General features: G+C 44.5%; 1 protein-coding gene across 1 annotated transcript in view; it reads right to left on the reverse strand.

The window, feature by feature from the left end:
• RNF213 (ring finger protein 213) overlaps positions 1-22,802 on the reverse strand; it is a 391,778-nt gene that overhangs the window by 279,497 nt on the left and 89,479 nt on the right. The window contains exon 11 of the mRNA XM_078781285.1: positions 11,950-12,078. Coding sequence (XP_078637411.1) covers positions 11,950-12,078 — 129 coding nt within the window. The remainder of the gene's footprint in view (positions 1-11,949; positions 12,079-22,802) is intronic.

Genomic DNA, 22,802 nt, shown 5'->3' on the forward strand with positions numbered 1-22,802 from the left:
ATTATACTGTACAGCTATATATACACATACAGATATTTTTCTAATACGTAAGGATGGGTCTCAAAAGTGTGTTTAAGAGTGTAGAAAGGGTTTATAAGAGCGTGGGAAAGGTTTATAAGAGTATGGGGAGGGTTTTTAAAGGCTTAAAATATATTAAAATAATAAAATTAATATATGGTTTCTACTTCGCGGATTTTCCCTGGTGTTGATCCCTGGTGTTGGGCTAGCGGCTAGGGTGCCGGCTTAGGATCCTAGGATCCTGGGTTCGAATCCCGGTCAATCGCTGAATTAACGCCAGGGGGGTTGACTCAGCCTGTCATCCTTCCGAGGTCGGCAAATTGAGTACCAGCTCACTGGTAATTCCCTGCTTGTCGTTAAAGGCGGCAAAAAGGGTTGGCGTCAGGAAGGGCATCCGGCCGTAAAACATTGCTTCAAAAAGGGGACCGAAAAACAACAACAACCACAGTTCCCGAAAAAGGCCAACCCCCGCTTGTGGGGAAAAATGGCCTCTAAAGGAGTTTTTTTTTTTTTTTTTACTTCGCGGATTTTCACCTATCACGGGGGGTTCTGGAACGTAACGTATATATATATATATATATATATATATATATATATATATATATATATATATATATATATATATATATATTGTTGCGGATATGGGATTTGGCCTCCATCCATATCCGCTTGTAAATATTCCCCTATTTCCCCAATACTCCCCAACTATCCCCAATCCCCCATTCCCTAGTCCCATTGTCTGTAAACAACACTCTGTAGAACCGACCTTCCCCTTTTTCCCCCATTAAATGTCGTGCCCAGGTTCACCGCATCTCACGTAGACAACTATAGGACATCTTGCTAGTTATTCTTAGTCTATGTCAGTTAAGGACTCGTTTCCATTAATTCTGACTCTTCGTTGCACCAGAATGTGATTGTATGGCACCAGTAGTAAGTTTAGGACCTCCCCATACCTCCTCCCATCTTCCTCATGAAACTACAACAACAACAACTACAACAACAGCGCACGGGGAGTGTGCGTCCTCACTCCGGCTTGGTTAGCCGCCATTGCCCATGTGCTCGACGGGGTTACCAAATAGGGGCTCCCTGTCAGCTCCTCGTCAAGGGCGGAGCCCGGTAACCCCCCGCACCCAATAAGAAGCGGCGGGCCGATTCCATCTGGGGCGGAGCTAACGAGCCGAGGGCGTGTCACTCCCCGCTGGATATACGCAGCCACTTACCGGACGTGACGTCAGATGCGCCCCCAGCTTGAAGAGAACCAGACGCCACCTCCAGCGCGACGATACCTCCCTGCATCTTTTGGACCGCGCTATCCTGTCCCTGAGCCAAGGTGCACCTTGTGCTGTCCATCGACTACCTGCCCTTCCTTGCCATCAATCCCTGTGTGAGTCAGTCTTGTCCCGTTTATCTGTGGTCTGTCGGGAATAAGATAAGTGTGTCCAAGTGCCTACCTTCCTATGCTGTACCTCTTGTCCTTGTAATCTCAACGTTCCGCATACAAATATTATAACCTCCTCCGGAGGTCTTGAGAACTGTACCCCTGGTGTCGTGTCATTTAACCCAGCCGTTGTGTCCTTTCCTCAATTGATTTAGCGTAGCGCGACTCGGCCAACGTTCGAGTATAATCGGGTAAACTGTGCAGACGCGGTCATACCAAACCGCTCGGTAAACTAACATCCAAAACCGCGTCTGTAACAATATATATATATATATATATATATATATATATATATATATATATATATATATATATATATATATATATATATATATATATATATATATATATATATACAGTGGGGAGAACAAGTATTTGATACACTGCCGATTTTGCAGGTTTTCCCACTTACAAAGCGCGTAAAGGTCTGTAATTTTTATCATAGGTACACTTCAACTGTGGAAGACGGAATCTAAAACAAAAATCCTGAAAATCACATTGTATGATTTTTAAGTAATTAATTTGCATTTTATTGCATGAAATAAGTATTTGATCACCTACCAACCAGTAAGAATTCCGGCTCTCACAGACCTGTTAGTTTTTTCTTTAAGAAGCCCTCCCATTCTCCACTCATTACCTGTATTAACTGCACCTGTTTGAACTCGTTATCTGCATAAAAGACGTCTCCAGACCGTCTCCGACCACAAAGACCGCAAAGACCGACCGCAAAGCCGTCTCCAGACCTGTCCACACTCAATCAATCAGACTCCAACCTCTCCACAATGGGCAAGACCAGAGAGCTGTCTAAGGACATCAGGGACAAATTTGTAGACTTGCACAAGGCTGGGATGGGCTACAGGACAATAGGCAAGCAGCTTGGTGAGAAGGCAACAACTGTTGGCGCAATTATTAGAAAATGGAAGAAGTTCAAGATGACAGTCAATCTCCCTCGGTCTGGGGCTCCATGCAAGATCTCACCTCGTGGAGCCTCAATGATCATGAGAAAGGTGAGGGATCAGCCCAGAACTACACGGCAGGACCTGGTCAATGACCTGAAGAGAGCTGGGACCACAGTATCAAAGAAAACCATAAGTAACACACTACGCCGTCATGGATTAAAATCCTGCAGCGCACGCAAGGTCCCTCTGCTCAAGCCAGCGCATGTCCAGGCCCGTCTGAAGTTTGCCAATGACCATCTGGATGATCCAGAGGAGGAATGGGAGAAGGTCATGTGGTCTGATGAGACCAAAATAGAGCTTTTTGGTTTAAACTCCACTCGCCGTGTTTGGAGGAAGAAGAAGGATGAGTACAACCCCAAGAACACCATCCCAACCGTGAAGCATGGAGGTGGAAACATCATTCTTTGGGGATGCTTTTCTGCAAAGGGGACAGGACGACTGCACCGTATTGAGGGGAGGATGGATGGGGCCATGTATCGCGAGATCTTGGCCAACAATCTCCTTCCCTCAATAAGAGCATTGAAGATGGGGCGTGGCTGGGTCTTCCAGCATGACAACGACCCGAAACACACAGCCAGGGCAACTAAGGAGTGGCTCCGTACGAAGCATCTCAAGGTCCTGGAGTGGCCTAGCCAGTCTCCAGACCTGAACCCAATAGAAAATCTTTGGAGGGAGCTGAAAGTCTGTGTTGCGCAGCGACAGCCCCGAAACCTGAAGGATCTGGTGAAGATCTGTATGGAGGAGTGGGCCAAAATCCCTGCTGCAGTGTGTGCAAACCTGGTTAAGAACTACAGGAAACGTCTGATCTCTGTAATTGCAAACAAAGGTTTCTGTACCAAATATTAAGTTCTGTTTTTCTGATGTATCAAATACTTATTTCATGCAATAAAATGCAAATTAATTACTTTAAAATCATACAATGTGATTTTCAGGATTTTTGTTTTAGATTCCGTCTTCCACAGTTGAAGTGTACCTATGATAAAAATTACAGACCTTGACGTGCTTTGTAAGTGGGAAAATCTGCAAAATCGGCAGTGTATCAAATACTTGTTCTCCCCACTGTATATATATATATATAGATAGATAGATAGATAGATAGATACATATATATATATATATATATATATATATATATATATATATATATATATATATACATACATATATATATATATATATATATATATATATATATATATATATATATATATATATATATACACATTTTTTATATACATACATATACATATATATATATATATATATATATATATATATATATATACACATTTTTTATATACATACATAAATATACATACACACACACACACAGTTGGACCCCGCTGTTCGCGGTTCCGCGTATTCACGGGTGATAAAATGCGACCTGTTTCTCTATTCACCGAAAAGTGTCCCGCAAATTCGCGGTTTTTATTTCTATTTGCGGCCATGTTGCGCAAAATCGAGGTTTTTCAGGGGCACAAAAAAGATCAATTTATTTGTTTTGAAATGTCAAATGTGGTTTTTGTATCTTTGGTTTGGTTTGATTTTGTATCTTTGGTATCATTCTTGGTTTTTGTATCTTTTGTATCACCTCACCACCACCACCAAGTCACATTAACAAAATCTAGAATAATTTCAACATAATTCCAATGAACTTTTGGTTCAAAGACATCTTGAAAAGTAAGTTCACCCCCACAAAAAAAATATTCCATATTAAATGCCAAGTCTGTATATATATGTATGTGTGTGTGTGTGTGTATATATATATATATATTGTTGCGGATATGAGGATTGTGTTTTTTTATTGTGTTGTATTGTATCGTAAATTGTTGTGAAATATTGCTTTATTCTGGACCCTCCTTACTCCAGTTATGTATAAAGGTCAAAGGGCGTCCCATAATTAGGTCATAAACAATCACGTCAGCCAATCATATATTTCCCCTGGTTGATAGTTATATCTTTATTATGTGTATTAGGGTAAGGCCTTGTCTTCCATTAAGATGACACTCCATTGCACCAAGTGAAATAGAGTAGATTCCTTTCACATTCCCCTTTCATCATTGCCAAGCCTCAATTGCCAATTACATCCCCTCCAAGCCTCCATTGCCAACTGCACGGGGCACAGGTTTCTTACAGCGGTGGGTTGCTGATTTCACCCCAATAGCCGCCATTAAGCATGTGCTCAGCTCGGGGTCAGAGGGCCTGTGCCCACCAATCAGGGCCGAGGCGAGCTGACCGATGGCCGTGTCCTAAAGGCCGGCGGCTTGATCGCCGGAGGTGCTATAAAAGCGCGCGCGCAAGGTACTGCCAAAGGATATCCAGGGAAGCACAAAGCCTGCTATTCGTCACCTTGCTCGCCAAAGTTGGACCAAAAAAAGGAGTTAACAGCAAGAAGCCTGGAGGAGTTGGACAGGGAGACGTGCGTGTTGTTGAGTTGAGTGGTTGGACCAGACGAGTCAGACGAGTCCTGGAGAAAGCACGCGACGTCCACGCAGCAACACAGCAGCTTCAACAACAGCAGCTTCAGTAACCGCAGCTTGGGGCCTAGACGGCAGTTTTGAGCGGGGCCACGAAGGAACGGCGGCTGCCAAACGCGCCGATCGTGCTGCAGCATCCTTCGACCTTCCTTTCCCTCCAGCCATCCACCTCCTGCCTTTCCATCCTTCTTGTGTACGTGAGTTTGTTTTGTTTGTTCTGTCCTTGGGTTAATTAAGACTGTAAGTAAGCTAGGAATTTGCACTGTGTCTCTGAGTCTTCTGTAAATTATTTTATTATCCTTCTTTCTTCCTTGGTTTCTTTGGTCCTGTAAATAGCAAATAAATTATATTCGTATTGCAAACCCTTTTTGTCTTCTTCTTCTTCTTCACACCCGTGTCGCTTTTGTCTTCTCCATATTGAATATCTGTGGCGCGAATTTGGCCAACGTTCGGGAATCGGGTTAGTCGGGGTAACTGTTAGGGCCGCGGGGCCATCCGCTCGGCAAACCAACATCTTATCCGTGGTCCGTAACTATATATATATATATATAATATATATATATATAATATATATATATATATATATATATATATATATATATATATATATATATAATATATATATATATATATAATATATATATATATAATATATATATATAATATTTTTATATTATATATATATATATATACTAGCTGCACTCGCCTCACCAAGCGTCGACACTGAGGAACGGGCTTATTTTAGCTGAGTCTAATGACTGTACCTGAGTTGCTGTGGTTTTTTTTTTTTTTTTTTTTTTTTTTTTTGTATACAAGATCGAGGCTCGTGAAAGAGCTAACATTAATCACACAAAAAGACAAACCGACACACAAAACACAAAAAACAAGGGGAGCGGCAGACAAGATGGGGAGAGAGGGGGAAGAACACAAAAGAGAGGGGAAAGAGGGGGAAGGACACAAACACAACATTTGAGAGCAGGGACATTGGGAGGACTTGGGGGGAGGTGGGAGAGGATTAAAACATATGAACACTGCAAGGACTCTGGGGTGAATTACCGGGGGTAGAAAAGATCAAGGTTTTCGATGGGGAAGATAAGAGATGGTGGTGAACAGCTGTTTTAAAGACCTGGAGGGAGGAGTGGGATTGAAGGGAGTGGGGGAGTTTGTTCCAGAGGCGGGAGAAAAGGGGAATGAAAGCGTGAAGGTGAGCAGAGAGCCTAGACTTTGGCAGTAAACCATAAGAGGGTTGCAGGCAGATCTGTGTGACCTGAAGGAATATTGGGGGGACAGAGCACAGAGAGAGCTGGGGGAGCAAGGCCGGAGAGGAGTCGGTCGAAGACAGAAAGACCACCAACCTGCCTGCGGTGAGTGAGTGAAAGGCCCTCGGCGTTGACTACATCGCAGGAGATTCCAATGATTCTGAAAGCTTTGGCCTCAACAGCGTGAAGCCGAGCAAGGTGTGAGGCAGGAGCACCAGCCCAGAGGGGGGAACAGTATTCCATTGAGCTGCGGATGAAAGCCTTGTATGTGGTGAGGAGCTCAGGTGTGCCAAGGAAGGACTTCGCACGACGGAGGATGCCCAGTCGGCGACTGGCTTTGGAGGCCAGCTTGGAAATGTGGTTTTCCCAAGAAAGATCATGGCAGATAGTGAGACGCAAAAGCTTGAGCGACAGAACTTCTTGGAGAGGATTGTTGAGAAAATAGATGGGAGGGTTGTCCAGTCGGTCCTTTCGGAGAGACATTGTAAGAGTGTGAGATTTGTCAGGATTGAAAGACATGTTCCACTTGTTTGACCAGTCTGTGATTTTGTCCAGGTCTGCAGAGAGTGAGGAGGCTGCAGACTGCCGATCTGAGGGATGAGGAATGGAGCGACAGAGAGTAGAGTCGTCAGCAAAGAGATAGAGAGGATTTTCAAGAGAGTCAGAGAGATCATTGATGAAGACCAGAAAAAGCACAGGGCCCAGAACACTACCTTGGGGAACTCCAGCCTGAACAGGAAGAGGAGATGAGAGAAACCCATTCAGGGCCACACGTTGACTACGACCAGAGAGGAAGGCTGCCAGCCATGCGTGGAGATTTCCATGGATACCAAAGGAGGAGAGTTTGGAGAGCAGAGCAGGGTGCCAGACCGTATCGAAGGCACGTGAAATGTCAAGGGAGACAGCTCTAATTTCCTGTTTGGCGTTGAGGACCTCCATCCATTGTTGAGAAAGCAGAAGCAGCATGTCCAGAGTAGAGTGACCAGGTCTGAAACCAAAGTTGTCATGTTGTCATGATTGTCATGATTGTCATGATTTACACCAATAATAATACAAACAATTACTTTGCACAAATGTATTTGTTGTGTTTGTGATATTACATTTTCATAGGCAATTTTGGTTGAAGATTTCGGTTGAATGTTGTTTTTTTCAAGAAAGAACCCCTCAGCACATACATAGGGGAGGGGTAGGTGCAGACTGGAAGTTTGGGACGATTACACCTCACCACCACGTAATTCAAAACACCTCACCACCAAGTAATTTAAAACACTTCACAGCCATAAAACACGTCATAAAAACACCTCACCACCACAAAATTAAAAACACCTCACCACCACGAATTTGAAAACACTTCACAGCCATCAAACACGTAATAAAAACACTTCACAGCCATAAAACACGTAATAAAAACACCTCACCACCACAAAATTAAAAACACCTCACAGCCATAAAACACGTAATAAAAATACCTCACCACCACGAAATTTAAAACACCTCAGTCATAAAACACGTAATAAAAACACCTCACAGCCATAAAACACGTTATAAAAACACACCACCACAAAATTAAAAACACCTCACAGCCATAAAACACGTAATAAAAACACCTCACAGCCATAAAACACGTAATAAAAACACCTCACCACCACAAAATTAAAAACACTTCACAGCCATTAAACACGTAATAAAAACACCTCACCACCACAAAATTAAAAACACCTCAGCCATAAAACACATAATAAAAACACCTCACCACCACAAAATTTAAAACACCTCACAGCCATAAAACACGTAATAAAAACACCTCACAGCCATAAAACACGTCATAAAAACACCTCACAGCCATAAAACACGTAAAAAAAAACCTCACAGATACGAAATTAAAAACACCTCACCACCACCATTTAAAAACACCTCACCACCAAGTAATTCAAAACACCTCACCACCACATAATTCAAAACAGCTCATCACCAACTAATTCAAAACACATCACCACCACATAATTAAAAACACCTCACCACCACGTAATTATAAATACCTCACCACCACGTAAATCAAAACACCTCACCACCATGTGATTTAAAAACACCTCACCACCACGTCATTTAAAAACACCTCACCACCACATAATTCAAAATACCTCACCACCACGTGATTCAAAACCACCACAACGTTATTAAAAACACTTCACAACCATGGAAACAAAGCTTTGAGGGAGTCGTTAAGTGACAACACAGACACTGCCCAGATGTGTAGATATATAGATAAATGACTGTACCCGAGTTTGTTTGTTTTTGTATACAGAGTCGAGGCTCGTGAAAGAGCTAACATTTATCAAACAAACAAATCAAACAAACAAGCAAACAAAGTATATAAAAAGGGGAGCGGTCGACAAGATGGGGAGAGAAGGGGAGGAAGCACACAAACACAACATTTGAGAGCAGGGACATCGGGAGATGTGTGGGGGGGAGAGGGCCTGGGGGGGGGGCAGGATAGGTATAAAACGCAAGGACACCAAAGACTTCCAGGAAAGAAGTCAGCACCTCAAAAAGTGGATTTGGGGTGAAATTAGCGGGGGTAGAAAAGATCAAGGTTTTGGATTGGGGAAGATAAGAGATGGTGGTGAACAGCCGTTTTAAAGACCTGGAGGGAGGAGTGGGATTGAAGAGAGTGAGGGAGTTTGTTCCAGAGGCAGGAGAAAAGAGGAATGAAGGAGTGAAGGTGAGCAGAGAGTCTTGATTTTGGCGAGTTGCCGTTTTGTCATGGTTTAAACCAATCATAATTCAAACAATTATTTTGCACAAATGTATTTGTAATATACGTGATATCACATTTTATAAACAATTGAAGTTGAAAAAAAAAGATTTTCCCCAAAAAATTCCAAAAAAAAAGAAGAAAATTGGAAAAAATTTCAAAAAAATACCCTTAGGACATACCGCCGGGAGAGATATGAGCACACCAGAAGTTTGGTACGATTTCACAAAAGTTTGAGAAAGTAGTTCAGTGACAACACAACACAGGACAAAACAGGACAGGACAGACGCTGCACAGATATATATATATATATATATAGATATTGTCATGTCTGAAGCTCACTAACATGTTTTCCTCTGCAGTGGAGGTCCTATGAATACCTCCACAAATTTCCCGAAACTGTCTCTTCCTACTATGTTCAGTTTCATGATCTACACTTTACCGTTCCCCAAGGTCACCCAAATTAACCAAATTTAGGGGGTGGCGTGCACAGGAAGCAGATGGCTGGAGCGCGTTTTCTTCCCTTTTTAATGGTTTATTTTAGGCCTCAAGCTGACACCGTGTATCGTTCAATCCCGTTCCGAGGTCAGAGAGACTAAAAAATAATCACTGGTAATCTGAGTACGTGCCGAGTTGTAGCACATACAAAAAGTTTAACTAACAGATCCTGCCAGTTTGAAAGTTTTCCACGCGTTTATGTCGCACTACTTTGTCTTGCATCGAAGGCACTAATTTTGAATCTCGGCCTATCAGAACACTTGCTTGGGTCACATGACATACAAAATGGCGGCGCCCATGTCGCGCTGAATGTTTCGTCATGGCCTCGGGAAAATCGCGTTTAAAGTGCTTCATGCACTTTGAACACGTCGTGAATGACATAACTTCGCCGTTTACGCCTCTTAGATGGAGTAAATATCGTGAATGCCTGCAGACGTGGCTGCAATTGGACGGTGAGTGTCACAATCTTGCCAACAGACACCAGCATCTGGTCAACGTCGAGTTCACCAACACCTCCACGAGTCTAGGATCTACCTCCACGGGTCTAGGATCTACTTCCATGAGTCTAGGATCTACCTCTACGAGTCTAGGATCTACCTCCACGAGTCTAGGATCTACCTCCACGAGTCTAGGATCTACCTCCATGAGTCTAGGATACACCTCCACGAGTCTAGGATCTACCTCCACGAGTCTAGGATCTACCTCCACGAGTCTATGATCTACCTCCACGAGTCTAGGATCTACCAACACTGCTAATTATACCCCAAGTTATTGTGCAGGGTGGGACGAAACGAGCTATGTTGTACAATGTCTGCATCGGTGGGTGATATTGGATATGCGTCCGCCTGTGTTCGATGTCAACCCACTGTTTACGTTTGATCTCGATTAAAGGTCACATGACAGAGATAAAACCTCAGATGTTTCAAACTCGAGTTATGATCTGCAAAAATATTTTCAAAGGGCACATGTCTTGTTACACCCAAAAATTTAATCTGTCCATCTTTGCACAGCAGGCCATTGTGGTGTCAAATTTGGTTGTTGTTGTATCACTTCGGACAGTTCTCTCGAACAAGCCCGTGACACAAAGACAGCGGATCGATCTCCCAGAAACGACCCAGAGATCCCCCACATCGAGGATGGTGTGACCCACCTTCACGAAGTCAGGGCCAAGTCAGAGTTGGAGAAAGAGAGAAACAGGGGCAAGAGGGAAAGGGACGGTCCATGGGGACCAATCGGCATTCTGACCCTAATAAAGCGCTGACCTGACGAATCCGGGCAGCAGGACAGAATGGAGAAGATTTTGTCCCCGAATTGCATTGGGGTGAGGAGGGGGAAGGGTTCGACCACCATAAAGAAGCATCCGCGATATTTACTGTCAAGTTTGATTGAAATCCCTTCTCTCGTCCACAAGTTGTTGTGGTAACCAAGATTTTTAATTAAAGGTCACACGACCATGGTCCCTTTGACCTTTTCAACCCAAAATCGAACCAGTTCATCTTTGCATTACAGTTCATACCAATTTTGTTATCATACCAATTATTACAGTTCATACCAATGTAGGGTGATGGTGCAGCCCGTTATGGAAGCAGGAGTGAGACAATGGGAGCAAGAAACAAATAGAGAGACAAAGACGAGGCAAGCCAGCCACGAGGAGAACCAGTGGCCTCTGATCAGTAAATGTGCCCTCCACAACCTCTCCTAAGTTACATTTCTCCCACCACCCCCTCCCCCCTCACGCCTCCCCCCCCCCCCCCACCCCCACAATTCCCACCCTTTGTCCTTCTGGGAGGCCCTGGTGTTGGGCTAGCGACTAGGGTGCCGGCTTAGGATCCTAGGATCCTGGGTTCGAATCCCGGTCGATCGCTGAATTAACGCCAGGGGGGTTGACTCAGCCTGTCATCCTTCCGAGATCGGCTAATTGAGTACCAGTTCACTGGTAATTCCCTGTTTGTCGTTAAAGGCGGCAAAAAGGGTTGGCGTCAGGAAGGGCATCCGGCCGTAAAACATTGCTTCAAAAAGGGGCCCGAAAAACAACAACAACCACGGTTCCCGAAAAAGGCCAACCCCCGCTTCGCGGGGAAAAATGGCCTCTGAAGGTGTTTTTTTTTGTTTGTTTGTTTGTTTTTGTCCTTCTGGGAGGAATCCTCCTTCAGGCCATCCCACCCTTGGAGCTGCACCAATGTAAATAAAAGTATATCACTTCCTCTGGGCCCCACAGCACACACGGCATTGCTTGCAAAAACCATCCAGACAGATCATGATCGGCCTTTTTCGGTTTCTGTGTACCCTTTTTGTGGCCAGAAGTTTTTGTGACTAACAAGATTTGATTAATTCGTCCTTGTCACACACCCAACCTGTCCACCCAGTTCCGTCTGAATCCGTCCACAACCTTTTGAGATAATCTGATACATTTCGGTTTTAGCCCTATAACTCAATAGTCAAGAATCACTTTAAAAATTATCTGATCCAGATTCAAATCTTCACCAAAATCTGATCATTTCGCCCTTGTCACAAATTCTTCGACCAAGTTAAATGGATCACTTACCAATGACATGTTCCTTTATGGCATCGCATTTTCCCAAAAGCTCTTTAACCCACAAACCGTGGGCTTCAAAGTTTTGCTTCTCAAAACGCCTGCACTCCAGAATCCTTTTGAGTTCTCCCTTTGGATCATCTAGATGAGAGAGGAGCAGGAACACCAAGTCAGCACACATTACAGCTTGACCACGTCAAATTGAGCTCACATTGAGCATGCCCTGAAACTATGAACTCGGCATAAATGTTTACATCAAGGTGTTTTTGGCACGTGGGGTTTTTGTACTGTAGACTCATTAAAATTAAAACTTTGAGATTAATTTTGATGAGATAATCACAAGCTTTGGCATAAAACTTACACTAAACTTTGGCACGGATACTTACAAAACACCCAACACAACAAATGACAGAGTTACATGAGTATTTACAGCTGCACTTGTAATACATTTTGTGTCATGAGTGCATGCACTAGTGAAGAAGAAAGTAAAAATAAAAATCGCACCCGTGTCCAAAGGAAGCGGTTCAGTTTGGCATTTTTTATATGAAATAGGCAACATCTAGAAATGAATGACATCCTTTAGAATTACCCTTTACAGTCCATTTGCCAGTCTTATGAGTTATCTTGATGTCCTTTCTGGTTGTATCACGAGAGCAGGTGATGATCTGGGTCGAATTGTATCCTATCTGTGTACAGCTATCAGACGCGATGGAGTTGATGTACTCTGAGGGTGGTGATGATGAGGATGACTTGGAGTTGAAGCATAAGGAGGGGGGGAGAAGCGGAGGAGGGGCAGAAGTAGAGGAGGAGCTAAGGAAGCACTCACACCCATTACTGATCTCCAGTGATACTCTCTGCAATATTGTCAATGCGCAGGTGGCTTGTGATGGGATGAATGTCAATGAGGATGTGGCGTTAGAAGAGATGGCAGCTCGTTTCCACGCATCACTTCCAGCTGGCTTCCATTCCACATTATCAAGTAGAGTCAAGATTCTGCATTCGTTGAAGAGAGGGGTGAAGGTCAAAAGGACGACTGTGGTTGACATTGAGGCTTTAGTTGCTTGGCTCTTGGTAGTTGGGGAGCAGCGGGAATTCCAACTTGCTTCTCTCTTTCAGTTTGAGGATACTGCTGTTCCTCCGTCTCTGATAGACAAATATGTAACTCAGAAAAGGTATCAAGGCCATTATTGTGCAGAAGCTTGGTGTGAATTTTGTGTCATCCAGATTTTGTGATTGTAGATGCAACAGCAGTTGATATATCATGTGGTTTGGCAAAGTAAAGGCGATGCATCTGTTCTTGCTTGATAGTATGGCTGGTCGCCTGAAATGTTACAAGGAGTGTGAGGTACTGGTTGTGTTTCATCGTTATGATGGCATCTCCGTGAAAGATCATTCAGTGGTGTCGGCGTGTTGGTGAGGGATCTATTGAGTACAAGATCACCCCAGTCAGTCCACTGCCCGGGAGGGAAGCTGTCATGAAGAACAAGATGAACAAGAGACGCCTCTCTCAAGTCCTGTGCACATACAGTGTGGGTCCCAATGTTCTCATAGTTGGTCGAGATGAAGGTGTTTGATGAGGTCAAGATGTGACCATGATCAGCTACAGTGGTGGCCAAAAATATTGGCACCCTTGCACTTTTTTCAAATAACTCACAATTTTCTCAAAAAATAAGTTGAAATTGACAAAAGTATTTAGTCTCCACAATTCTTTATTTCACTGTTAATATCACAGAACCTTTGTTTTTGATTCAGAACGTAATATATCCTTTTAAGTCAGAAAATAAAAAGAAATGGCATTGACAAAATCATTCACACCCAAGACTTAATATTTGGTAGCGCAGCCTTTGGACAAAATAACTGCAGTCAAGTGCTTCCTATAGCCATGAATGAGCTTCCTACACCTCTCTAATGGCAGATTGGCCCACTCTTGTTATGCAAACTGCTCCAGTTCTCCCAGATTTGAAGGATTCCTTCTCCCAACTGTTGTTTTCAGATCTCCCCACAGGTGTTCAATGGGATTTAGATCTGGACTCATTGCTGGCCACTTCAGAACAGTCTAGCGTTTTGTCTTGAACCATTCCTGGGTGCTTTTTGAAGTGTGTGTTGGGGTCATTCTCATGCTGCAAGACCCATGACCTTCGACGGAGACCAGACCCAGCTTTCTGACATTGGGTTGAACATTTCGCTCCAAAATGCCTTGGTAATCTCCTGATTTCATTATGCCATGCACACATTCAAGGCACCCAATGCCAGAGGCAGCACAGCAACCCCAACACATCACTGAACCTCCTCCATGTTTGACTGTAGGGAGTGTTCTTTTCTTGGAAGGTGTTCTCATCTTTGAAGGCTTCATTTTGTTTTCTGTAAACATAGAGATGATGCGATTTACAAAAAGCTCTAATTTGGTCTCATCTGTCCACAGGACCTTCTCCCAGAAGGATTTTGGCAAAATCCAGTCGGGCTTTCTTATGTCTCTCTCTCAGCAGTGGGCTCCTCCTGGGTCTCCTACCATAGAACCCCCTTTCATTGAGTTGGCGATGGATGGCGCAAGTTGAAACTGTCGTACCTTGTGTCTGAAGGTCACCTTGAATCTGTTTGGCAGTTCATCGAGGTGATTTCTCCACCATTCGATCATTCCTTCACTGCAATCTTCGATCAAGTTTTCTATTGCGGCCACATCAAGAGAGGTTGGCTACAGTGCCATAGGCCTTAAACTTCCTGATAACATTGCGTACAGTGGAAACAGGAACATAAAGGTCTCTGGAGATGGACTTGTAGCCTTGAGATTGTCCATGCTTGGCTACAATCTTGTGTCTAACCTCCTCAGACAATTCTCTGGTTTTCTTTCTTTTTCCATGCTCATTGCAGTACACACGGCGACACAAAACAGAAGAATGACTCCTTTTCTCTATTCAAACTGGTTGGATGAGTGATTTTTATATTGCAGGCACCTGCAACTCACCACAGGTCCACAAAGTTCAATTCCAAAGAAAAGGAGAATCACCTGCTTGAAATCTAATTTTTTTCTAACAACGTATAATAGGTGCCAATAATATTGTAGAAATAAAAATACAAAAAAAACCAAAGAAATACACATGTGAATACCAAAAGATTTTTTAATTTCAAGAATTTTCTGGAAGAAATGGTGCATTATTTGTAAAAAGTGCAAGGGTGCCAATATTTTTGGTCACGACTGTATTTGCTTCAAGGTACTGATTCAGGGGAAAGGATCATACGCATGCGTCCTCAGTGATGACACGAACGTTTTTGTTATGTAAGTTTACTGGGTGTAGAGGGCAGTGGCGTCTGTATTGGTCATGATGTAGCATTGGGATGGCTCAGTATTAGACATCAATTTTGCAGCTTCTCTGCTTGGGCCACAAAGTGTCTGCAGCTACTAGGCATGCATGCTTTGAGCGGTTGCGATAGCGTTTCCCATCCTTACAGGAGAGGAAAAGCAACAGTGCTTAAAGTACTCATAGATGGTGATTTCCAAGGTTTGTTTTCCATTCTTGGTGAGGAAGAAGCCTCCCAGTCTGACCTGATGGAAGCAGGAATCTCCTTCTTTGCTGCACTGTATGGCCAGCCACTGTTGACCAGGATACATGACGTACGTTACACTATGCACCCGACAAATAACGCAAGCGATAATCCATCAAGGCTCTTACACCTACTGATTCCAACCTGGTGTTCTGTGCTTAGCGCACACCTTCAGGTTATGCTGTGGAAGTCTGCTGATTGACAATCTCCCCCCTCAGTTGACATCACCGAGTTCGGTTGGGAGGTCTGACGACAAATTCCCTTCTCCATGCATAGAGCTTGGTCCACCGGCACCTCTTGAACCTATCGACATCGTTAGTTGCAAGAGCGGCGCTAAAGGCAACGGCTTGCAGCACAAGTTGCTGTACATGCCATGGAGCGAAAATGTCTTGAACTCCATATTGTCTCTACTCTGATGAAGAAGGATGTAACAATTCCCATACTCAGTGAGCTGAAGCTGAAAAATCTGGGGGGGCATGAGGAGAAAGCAGAGTCCAATGATGACTTCGGTGATTTATTTGTGTTGCAGTCTTATGTGATGCTGTTCCTCCCTTATCTAGAACTGATGTTTTTTTATTTTTCATTCTTGTTCTTACTTCCCTCTGTCTGTATGACACGAATATCCTAAATGAATAAAGAAAGTGTTCAACAAATGCATTTTTGCAATTTAGATGCCAAACTTGGGTGCGGAGACTAAGATGAACCACCCAGATCCATTGGGTTAAAATCGGAATGGACAACTCAAGGTTAAAGCATATCATATGCATATCTGATGTCCAAAAGCATATGTGTAGAGAACAAGATGAACAATCTAGCTCCAACGGTTCAGAAGTTATGATGAGTTGAAAATTCCCCTAATTATGCATGACGGCCATCTTGAATTCAGTCATGTGAAAAAGTCATGTGACTTATAGCAGAGGATTTATTTTAAAGAATTGGCCATACCCAAAAACCTTTGATTAGACAACTCAAGGTTATAGGTCATCCCTATCAAATGTTATGACTGATTTTCTGTATTTCATAGTGTCGGCACCAGCCATATTGGATTAATGCCCAAAGGACGAGTTCCCCGAAGTTGCTGGACCGGCAACCAACCTGAATTTCCTCAATAGGTTCATACCAATGTGATTCAGCAAAAAAGCCTTGTACAAGTAAGAATTTCTAGGTTGGCTAAATGGCAAATGGACTGTGAGAACCCTTTAAAACCTATTAGAGTTACCCTTGAGAACACTTTAGAATTGCCCTTTAGAACCTTTTACAATTACCCTTTAGAATTTTTTACAATTACCCTTTATTCAAGCGGCTTCACCACTTTAAAACCTACAGCCTTACAGTATCTAAATCTGAATTCAGAAATCCTGACATACAGTGTCCTCCATAAGTATTGGAACAGTGAAGTCAAATTTGTTATTGGTATTTCTATGCACACACATGTTTTACCAATGGGGAACAATAGCACTTTTTATGTTCAGTCTCTCCATTTTAGGTAAGCATAAGTATTGGAACACATTATCTTAAAGTAAATTAAAGTAGTCATCATCACGCCGCTGTCCCCACCAGCCATATCGGATCGGAGGAGAAAGGTTGAAGGGGGGAGTGCGCCTCGCAAGGCCCCTAACGCCATGCCTCCCACCGGCTGCGCCCCAAGGCCCAAGCATCCAATGACATAAGGTGGATCACGGAGCGAACCAATGGGGGAGTAAGCCAGCCGAAACAGGGCTAATAAAAACCCGGAATGAAGTACAGAACGGGTGGGCGTGTCTGGGAAATAAATCTACGAGATTGGACTGAATCTGTGAGGACGAACTAGCTGTTGACCACTTTGCAGCAGAGGGCTGGCGAACGGACCGAGCAGGGAAGATTTCATGTACATCTTGGCAGGACACACTGATTTACACTACCTTTATCTGGCTATTCCTTCTTTTACTTTGTTCCTTTTGAGCGCACGGAGCATCAGTGAACACCACATGTCCTTTTCAGTGTTGAGTTACTGACTCGCACCTCATGCTGTTTTCCTCTAAGCCACATGCAGACACCATCTTCACCTCTCCCTACACGTCACATTACACAACCTATTCTCCTCTTCTTTCTTACGCTCCCCTTTCTCTTGTTGGGACCAAGCAAGGCCACTGACTCGCGTCCAGTGAGCGAGAGGCCGCAAACATGCCTTGAACTTCTTTCTCTTCTCTCTTCCTAACCGTTATTCCTAGGAATGACTGAGGTGCCTGTGTTGTAGAAATGTAACAAAGTGATTGAATAAAACAGCTTCTGTGCTAGGAGTAAAATAAATTATTCTGTGACACTGCTTGTAAATACGTGCTTATTGTTGGTAATTACAAACCGTTTCTCAATCTGTCAGATTGTTAGGTTTCATTGTGTTACGGATTCGACTCTAATGATTGTTGTTATGATTATTGTTGTTAGTTCGAAGTATTCTGGTGATTGTGGTTGAAGGGAAAGGGTTATTATAGTTACAAGATTTAAAAGCGCTCCTGGTAAAATGTGGCCGGAAATCTGGATCGTGACCGGAAGAGGTGGAGCGAGGAAGAAGAGGCGGGAGGAGAACGTGAAGAGACGTGGTTGTTGAGGCTCCGGACCGAGCGGTCGACGTGCAGTGCAAGTGAACTTTGCGTCCTTGAAAGGAAGTTCGGGCGATAAGAGATATCGCCGGAGTGCGTGGAGCCTGTGTCGTCGGGTATCCTCATTGAGGTTCCGGAGGATCCTGGCCTCAAAGCCCGGGTTCGAGTGAAAGCCGTCCGCCATCTTCTCCACGCAAGCAACCTGCAATGAACCGGTTTTGGTCGTGTCGGCTGGGCATTATTCCCCGGTGGTTTGCCGAGGACGGCTGTGCAAGAAAGGGCACTTGAGAATTATATGGAGGCTCGCGGATTGAACCGCAAAAGTTGTACGTTGGAGCGCGTCTTTGTGAGGTTCCTTTCCACCGCTGTATTGCTGGGTGCTGAACAACGTGACCGCGGGGTTGCCTCGATCGCCTACCTCTCAATTGACTTTGATCGGGCCAGCACACAGAGACATTGGGACTTCGCCTTGGAGGGGTGCAGAGACATTGGGGAGGTGCCGTTGAGTTTGGGGGTTAAGGGGCTTGATATTGCCCCCATTGTTGTATGGCTCTTCTTGTGTGATTTCTAATATATTATTGTTTGCTCATAACCTGCTGTGGTTGCATTATTGATTTGACTGTTTCATTTGCTGGTTCCATTGAGGGTTTCATTATTTGCTCGATTTCAACCAAGGATAACAGTAACACATCTTTCTGCCGGGGACCCTCTCGGGGTTCGGAGGTCTACCGAGACCAGAGGTAAGGGGAGGACCCCGTAACAGAAATTGGGGGCTCGTCCAATTGATATTCGTGGGCTCGCAATTGGTTCTGCGTCCGGGATATAAAAATTCCTAAATTTAGTCCGGGAAAGAATTCCCTAACATTCCCAGAATTCCCAAATTTGGAACTTTTTCCAACATTCCCAAATTTTTTCCAAAAACAAACAAAACAAAAAAAGTAATTTTTTTGGTTTGTTAAAATAATTTATTGTGTGAAGGTTAACACGTGTTACCAGTAGTCACTATGGAGTTTGACGCAGAGAAGTTTACAGTGACCCCTAGTGAAGCACAGTTCAGAGCGTTAGTAAAATCGGACCTCTGGAAATTGGCCAAACATTTTAGCTTGGAGGTCCGAACTAATATGAAGAAGGCAGAGTTGCAGACAGTGGTGATACAATCTATGGTGGGATTAGAAGCATGGGAAGAGGTAGCCTGGGATTGGTTACCAGAAGAGCAAGAAAATGTGGAGCTCCGGAAACTGGAGATGCAATTGCAGAGCCAGGAAAGGGAAAAAGCGCAGGAACGAGAACTCCAGGAAAGGTTAAAAGTACAGGAAAGAGAACTCCAGGAAAGGTTAGAAGAGAAAAAAACAGAGGAAAGGAGAGTGGAAAGAGAACTCCAGGAAAGTTTAAAAGTACAGGAAAGAGAACTCCAGGAAAGGTTAGAAGGGGGAAAAAAAAACAGAGGAAAGGAGAGTGGAAAGAGAACTCCAGGAAAGGTTAAAAGTACAGGAAAGAGAACTCCAGAAAAGGTTAGAAGAGTGGAAAGAGACCTCCAGGAAAGGTTAGAAGACAAAAAAACAGAGGAAAGGAGAGCTGCAAGAGAACTCGAAGCAAAGGAGAGAAGAGCCGAAAGGGAGTTAAAGGACCGTGAATTGGCGCGTCAGCAGGAAATTAAAGTCAAGGAGCTAGAGTTAAAGAGAGAACGGAGAGAGGTACCATCCCTGCTGACTGGTTCGACGCCTAGTCAGAACACCTAGGATGTTGGCAGACATGTGAGGCTGGTTCCACCCTTCAATGAAAAGGAGGTAGCCAAGTTTTTCCCACACTTTGAGAAAGTGGCTCGACAGTTAAACTGGCCTGAGAGGTACTGGTCCATACTAGTGCAAAGTGTTCTGGTGGGTAAAGCTCAAGAGATTTATTCGGCTTTACCGATTGACCAATGTGCAGATTACGAGGTATTGAAGAAACACATTCTCAAAGCCTACGAATTGGTCCCGGAAGCTTACCGCCAAAAATTCCGGAATGTCAGGAGGGAGAGTGAGACCCATGTGGAATTTGCCAAAGTGAAGGAAACCATGTTTGATAGGTGGTGTGATTCAAAAGGAGTTGGAAAAGGCTTCGAACTATTGCGACAATTGATCCTGGTGGAGGAATTCCAACAGTGTGTCCACGAGGACATTAAAGTTCATCTGGAGGAAAGGAAAGTACCAAAGCTGTGTGAGGCATTAAAGTTCATCTGGAGGAATTCCAACAGTGTGTCCACGAGGACATTAAAGTTCATCTGGAGGAAAGGAAAGTACCAAAGCTGTGTGAGGCAGCCACCATGGCAGATGACTATGCCTTAACACACAGGATGGGGTTCCACAAACCGAACTTCTCACCGAGACCTAGCCAGGGGAGCTAGGGTACATCAGGGGCGGAGAATGAAAATCCATGGGGGTGGCCTCGGGATGAAAATGAGGTCCACTTTGACACCACGACTTCTAGAAATCAGAAGACTCCGGTTCCAAGACAGACCTATCGTCCGGGGGACTCGAGGCAGACCGCCGCCCCCATGTCTTGGCAGACCACGAGGTTCTCCTCCGGGCCTATTTGCACTTTTTGCCATAAACCTGGACACTGGATGTCCAACTGTTATGCTCTGGGAAAGGAAAATCAGGAGCGGAGTTCGAGTACGACTCCAAATGCGATGGCCATTGTGAGAAATCACCCTCAAAAGGGTTACCAACCATTTATTTCCGAGGGGTTTGTGTCATTGGATGGAGCCTCGACTAACCGGAGACAGGTTAGGATATTGAGGGACACAGGAGCACATCAATCTTTAATGCTTGAAGGCATCTTGCCATGGTCCGAGGAGACGGCAACTGGGGATAGTGTTCGTTTACAGGGGATTGGTGGCTGTGTTAGTGCTCCACTTCATGTCATCCATTTGGACTCTGATTTGGTGTCAGGACCGGTCACCGTCGGTTTACAAGCCACGCTTCCTGTAGAGGGAGTATCGGTTGTTATCGGGAACGATTTGGCCGGTGGTCAAGTTTATGGTAACCCGATGGTTGTTAAAAAGCCCAGTAGGGAAAATAACACCACACCAGTTAGGGATGGCGACAAGTTTACCAAGTTATTTGTAGGTGGACTGAACTTCAAAACACAGGAAGATGTTTTGGAGTCTGCCTTCAGCAACTATGGACCGCTTTTGGAAGTGCTGCTGATAAAAGACAGGGAGACACGAAAGTCAAGAGGGTTTGGCTTTGTCACGTTTGAAAACTCAAAGGACGCCAGAGAGGCAGAAAAGGATCTGAATAGCAAGGAGTTGGAGGGTCGGACCATCACAGTAGGGAAGGCATTTCCTAGGGGTCGAGGGGGCTACAGAGGAGGACCACGGAGTAGTAGTGGTGGTGGCCGCAAGCGATATTATTATGGAGGCTTCCAGAGTTATGACAGCTCCCGAAGGAAGGATTATCAGAGCAGTGGTGAAGAAGGAGACTGCCTGTGACTACTGTGACTACTGTGACAAGTGGTCCCACCGTAATTATTAGGAGTCCGGAAAAGTTGAAGCACTGAATGCTGCGGAGCCGCCGAGCCAAGATTCCTACGTGGACTAACCGTGAACGCCACGTTCCTAAAGGCGTCCAGGTAGTGAACTTTCCTGCACGGACTAACCGTGAACTCCACGTTCCTAAAGGCGTCCTCCATGTAGTGAACTTTCCTCCCCGGACTAACCGTGAACTCCACGTTCCTGAAGGCGTCCATGTAGTGAATACTTCCAGGCCTCACCACCCAACTACCATGGAACCTGGCTTTCAGCTCGGCCTCCCCGGGAAAGTGCTATAGATTTGCTGGCCTTTGGGTTTTTGATCACAACCCCTTAACCTTCATTCAAGAGAAACTAGAAGTAAAAATCAGAGGGGCAGGGACAATGTCGTTGTTGACGCTTGGTCCAGAGGGAATTAACTTTGGAAAGCTCTGGGGGTTGTGTAAAATTTTGTTGCTTTATTTTTGGGGAGGTTGAATATTGTTCCCCACGGGGATTGCTGATTTGGGTTGTGAATTTACTTTTGCTTGTTTAAAGAGGGCATGCAAAGAAAGTTTTTGTGGTGTTCAAACTTTCTTTCTTGAGGGGGGGAAGTGTTACGGATTCGGCCCTAATGATTGTTGTTATGATAATTATTGTTGTTGGTTCGAAGTATTCTGGTGATTGTGGTTGAAGGGAAAAGGTTATTATAGTTAAAAGATTTAAAAGCTCTCCTGGTAAAATGTGGCCGGAAATCCGGATCGTGACCAGAAGAGGTGGAGCGAGGAAGAAGAGGCGGGAGGAGAACGTGAAGAGACGTGGTTGTTGAGGCTCCGAACCGAGCGGTCGACGTACAGTGCGAGTGAACTTTGCATCCTTGAAGGGAAGTTCGGGCGATAGGAGATATCGCCGGAGTGCGTGGATCCTGTGTTGTCAGGTATCCTCATTGAGGTTCCAGAGGATCCTGGCCTCAAAGCCCGGGTTCGAGTGAAAGCCGTCCGCCATCTTCGCCACGCGAGCAACCTGCAGTGAACCGGTTTTGGTCGTGTCAGCTGGGCATTATTCCCCAGTGGTTTGCCGGGGACGGCTGTGCAAGAAAGGGCACTTGAGAATTATACGGAGGCTCGCGGATTGAACCGCAAAAGTTGTACGTCGGAGCGCGTCTTTGTGAGGTTCCTTTCCACCGCTGTATTGCTGGGTGCTGAACAACGTGACCGCGGGGTCGCCTCGATCGCCTACCTCTCAATTGACTT

This window comes from Myxine glutinosa, chromosome 7, assembly GCF_964187855.1.
Source record: "Myxine glutinosa chromosome 7, kmMyxGlut1.1, whole genome shotgun sequence".
Classification (NCBI taxonomy): domain Eukaryota; kingdom Metazoa; phylum Chordata; class Myxini; order Myxiniformes; family Myxinidae; genus Myxine; species Myxine glutinosa.